General features: G+C 39.6%; 1 protein-coding gene across 1 annotated transcript in view; it reads right to left on the bottom strand.

Annotated features, from left to right (window-relative positions):
• LOC138040146 (cilia- and flagella-associated protein 46-like) overlaps positions 1-5,000 on the bottom strand; it is a 115,594-nt gene that overhangs the window by 8,003 nt on the left and 102,591 nt on the right. The window contains exons 55-60 of the mRNA XM_068885923.1: positions 4,479-4,529; positions 4,061-4,137; positions 3,423-3,586; positions 2,243-2,343; positions 1,554-1,617; positions 429-464 (exon numbers count right to left, since the gene is read on the bottom strand). Coding sequence (XP_068742024.1) covers positions 429-464; positions 1,554-1,617; positions 2,243-2,343; positions 3,423-3,586; positions 4,061-4,137; positions 4,479-4,529 — 493 coding nt within the window. The remainder of the gene's footprint in view (positions 1-428; positions 465-1,553; positions 1,618-2,242; positions 2,344-3,422; positions 3,587-4,060; positions 4,138-4,478; positions 4,530-5,000) is intronic.

Raw genomic sequence — 5,000 nt, 5'->3', positions numbered from 1 at the left:
GTCGTATTGATTCTTCGAGTGTTTTAGTTCCCGAGAAAAACACTTCCGTCCATATAATACAACAAGACACAACACAATACAATACAATACAATACAATACAATACTTAGCTCTTATTAACCGAGACAGAGCCATATAATAAAATACAATACAATACAATACAATACATAATTATTGACCACTCCTCATAGGCGCTTTTCAGGGCCAATGAAACACAATTAACGCAACAAAATCAACGAAACGACAGAACCTTATTACTGCATAGCTATCAGGACGAACCTTCGCATCAAAGGAGGACTGATTCATTCGATATGGCCTTTTCACATTGCTTATCTCGTGCGAGTTGTCAGAGGAGGGTATCATTTAAAGCATAGGCGGTAACATTTTATTTGACGGCACATTTACCATTGTTCAAGCTTAGCGGCTTACCTTCGTCGCTGCATTCATTGTGAGGGTCAACGATGTCTTCAACAGTTAAGTTCAGTTTAATGCACTGCTTATTTCATCACCAGATTAAAAAATACACTAACGATAAAGCACGTGTATACTAAAAGGGGCTGTATCAAGGCAGTACAGTTGATTTTGTGACGTTATACCAATCACTCGCCCCTTCTCCCTATGCAACTTAGCGTTAAAGGGGCTATGTCACGTTATTTTAGGGTGTTTAGGGGAAATCTCTAGTTAATCACGAGTTTAAAACTCAAGAATGGTAATGTGGAATTCCTTTACTGACAAAATCATCGACCTTTATCCAGGCGATTTGTCATAAACTTGAGAAACGTCTGGCCGACTTTTACAAGTTTACCCAAATGCAATCCATTTCAATCTTTTCCATTTGTATCTTCCCTTTTGCTGTATTTCTTTTATGTTGTTCAACATTTTCAAGTGGTTATTGCAATGCTTCATTCTAGTTTTTGGGCATCTTGGGTGTCATGAAATTTCATCATTTTGCGTGACATAGCCGTATTAACCCAGAAATTACGTTTAAACAACACCAATCAAAGCTCCGTGACAAAAAAATGACGGTCGACCATACATAATTTGCGTTACAAACCAAACAGATCAACTTTGAAAAACTGTTAGGCTGAACAGTTACCCCACTCATAATCCATTTTAATCTTCTTCAATTTTGCCCATCCCAACCTCCCTTTGTATTTGCTGTTTATTTAAACCTTCCTTCAATGTTCTAAGTAGTTTTTTTTTACGTTTTGGTTGATTTCGTTGCTAGTTTACAGTCGCTGAATTTGGCTCAATTTCGCGACAAAGCCCCTTTAAGGTTACTGCGGTTTTCATAATTCTGCGGAATCTTACCTCAAGCTCTAACCGCCAAACTCCGTTTTGGCTTCCATCAATCAAATTTCCGAACATAGCCGGGAAGATCTACACCTTACTCAGGAAAGTGAATTGGAGTTTTTGTTTAATTCACTGTTCGAACACCATTATGATATGTTTCTAGAAATTCTTCAGTGAAAAAGACTCGTACAGTTCCATCGCTTTCCATCGGCGTCGAGTTCGAATGAAAGAAGTTCAGTGAAATCTCAAGATTAAGGATACATCTTATTCCGTTGAAGTCTACCACAGGCCCTTCCTTAGGAACTCCACTTCCAGTTTCTTTGCCCTGCGAGAATACAGGAATTGCCAGGTTAGGTGTCATTAAGCATACGAAGATTATGAGGGAGGTTAGGGGTGCAATCCCAGGCCGAACAAACTCTAAGGATCGTTAGATCAATAACTAATGCAATTCCTGTCTTTGAATGATGTCTTCTCGCCTTCTTCAAAGAGCGATATAAATAACTATATACATAGAAAGTGCCCTTTCTAAACACTATACAAAAGAAAACATTACAAATGAAATGAGCTTGTGGGGGACATTTAACTCGGAACTACTTTAGGCGAAGGCACTAATATCTGTACTATTAGGGTAACAATGAGTGCATGGCCAAATGATTTCCAGTGTTGGTGAGAAACCGGAACTGAAGGTAGCCTGAGCTATGAAGATTAAACATAATCATAATAAAGCCATGTAATACACACAAGCTTCCCAAACCTTATGTGCTGCTAGAATTGTTTGTGTAAAATTTACTAAAGGACGTGACTTCTTATGCTGTTCAACACTCCTTTCGGTGGCCTACACCGTTTGTGTTGCTGTGTTACTTCAGTGGTTACAATGTTGACACAAGACAACTTCTATCAAACATTTCTAAGAGTAACAAATGTTTCTGCACGATGGCCATTGCATTTACCTTTTTTTCGCTCTTTTGTCCGGATTTAGCTGTGGATGGTTTATCTGATTTAGCTTTTTCCGGCTTTTTCGCTCCTTTTCCAGCGGTTTTGTTTGAGCTGTCTGTAAAGCATCAAGGAATTGTAAGGCCTCGCAAAGTAACAAGACCAAACCATGTATTGATTTATCATAAATGTAACACATGTTGGGTAATATCACGACGAAAACAAGGAAGTGTGGGCATCTATCAAGCAGTGCTCCGCGTATTTTTCTCAAAGTAATTCACCAAAAAGACTTACATGATCTAAAACACAAATTCTCTCGGTATAGACGCTCGTCAAAATGAATCTTGATGCACAGCACTAGCCCATGTTGTTTCTACAACCCCCTTGCCCCTTCTCTAGTTAACCCCACAGTTTTGGAAACCTGAAAACGCTGATGTATTGGGACTTAGCAATTCCTTTTTCAACTTGTCTCACAATTTCGTCGCGATAAAAATACTAACGTTGTGAGTAAATTTGCTCGACAGGTGCAAACAATGGAAAACGTGTCTTCCAACTTGTCTCGCTCTTGATGATCATATGATATAAAAGGGAACTTTTTCATTGGTTGATATTACAAAATGTTGCAATGCAAGTTGGAGAAGAGATGAGACATTAATACGCAATGTTTAAAATTTTCGTTGCGAGAAGCGTAACAGAAAGAAGAGCCGACTAATAGTTCTCGCAAAGATTGCAGTAACAAAAAATCGCAAGAAACGTCTGTGCCTGCAATTTTTGTGCAAAGTTTGTCGCAATAAATTCCGAGACAAGTTGAACGAATGATAAGTAAGTGTAACATTGGTGTAACACCCTGAAAAGAGCTAAATGCGAAGTTTCAGAAACTAGCAATGTAAATAGTTCCGTACGGACGAGGACAAAGAGATTGGGGGAAACTGAAAAAATTCGACGAGCAAAAACCGAGCGAATCGCTGTTCTCAGTTTGCTCCTTACTGCTGGTTTCGTCCCTGACCGAACTTGTGATTTCAGACTAAGGAGTTGCATGTAATTAAATTCAAGAGAGAATGCCCTACATTGAAACTCAAAATGGAGAAAAGCTATTGACAATCCTGTAAAGAGTAACTTGCGAAAAGGTCACTATTTAGGAATCAGTGAGGATCGCTACTGCGTGTAGTCAATCCTTCAAAAACGACAGCACATCACCTGATCGCTCGGCTGGATGAACACGGTGATAGTGAAACTGCAGTGAGAAATCGCGTGCTAAGCTGGTGATCTGAGGAACCGCAAACACCTTGAGAGCCTCGAGTGGTAACTGAAGGAGCAACTCATCCGCCAACACGACAACCGACTCACTCACAGCCTCAGGACTGAGAAAACAAATAAACAAGAAAAAGAGTTAATTAAGCACAGTAACCTAAATTTCATTGGCAACTTTACTTTGACAACAGTATTGATCAATCAGGAGTTATAAAGGAAGACAGCAAGGGCAATACCAGAAAACAACATGGCATAAAGCGGAGGACATACTAAGACACTGAGAAAGTCAAAAGAACTTAACCCTTAGGGGCAGACGCCTCTTCCAGTTTAGTGCTGGTAGTATTTATACTTGAGAGCTCAGACGTAAGAGAGACCTACGACGTCTTAGGCACAGCTGAATTCAGACATCTAAAGGTGTGACATGCGATGCGTTTGCTTTAGTTCCTGTATGGATAACAGATGTCTCAGAGGTCACCTTTGGCTTCCACTAAAACAAATAAGGAAGGAAGGAAGGAAGGAAGGAAGGAAGGAAGGAAGGAAGGAAGGAAGGAAGGGAGGAAGGAAGGAAGGAAGGAATGACTTACTTCAATGCCGGATGAAGTTTGGTTAGTACAGGATCCAAATAAGCTTCAACAGCAGCCACCACATCTTTAAAATGAGACTAGGAAAAAAACCACAATGAAGAAAAATGTTCTTTTTTTTTCTATAATAGCCCGTGTACTAAAACAACTAAATATTCTCGATGACAACGATTACATGAACAGTCACTAAAAACTCAAACCCACGAGGAGAACTTACAATTACATGGACTGGAACCAGTTGTTTTGTTTTGTAAAAGACAGTATAAATATCAGAATAAGTGTTTACTTCAAACTCCTTTTAGCAAGGTTTCATTTTGACTTTTCTGTAAGACTGGCCATGAAACGAAGACTCGAGCTGTGAATTCAAATTTATCTAATTACAAGCCCAGCACCCTCAAAAATGTAGTCGACTACCTCTTACCTCAAGTTGGGATTCGTTTTCAGCGAAGCTAGAGTCAACATTCAACGGTTTCTGCCAAGAAATCAACGTAACTTGAATAAGACACAAAGGAGTCAAACAGTGTGGAAATCAATGAATGTCAAAAGTAATTTTGCAACTGGGTTTGCCTTTGACCTAAATTTTTCGTGCCACTTTCTCAGTCAATCAAAATCACAACCAAATTTCAATGTGATTCGCTTGTTGGGTCTTCCCTCGCTTGAGCAAGTTCTAATAAAGTCATACCTTACGAGAACAAGACGATGCAATCGCAGTTATGGGAATTCTCCCATTAAGTCTTACAACATGGTTTTCGTGGTTTTTTTTCGGGAAAATCCGGCGGGGCGTATGGTTTGTTATTCACATGAATACCGAGGAATGTCACTTAATTCGTGATTGGAAATAAATGACTGGTGAACAAAAGCCGGTATAGTTAACAGTAAATCCAGTTAAGGTCCTTCGTATAGGGGTGAAAGGATGGCACAGTGGTGAGAGCACTCGCCTCCC

This window comes from Montipora capricornis, chromosome 3 (genome assembly GCF_036669925.1).
Source record: "Montipora capricornis isolate CH-2021 chromosome 3, ASM3666992v2, whole genome shotgun sequence".
Lineage (NCBI taxonomy): Eukaryota > Metazoa > Cnidaria > Anthozoa > Scleractinia > Acroporidae > Montipora > Montipora capricornis.
The sequence above is the reverse complement of the archived record's forward strand: the minus strand, read 5'-3'. Positions and strand labels throughout refer to the sequence as shown.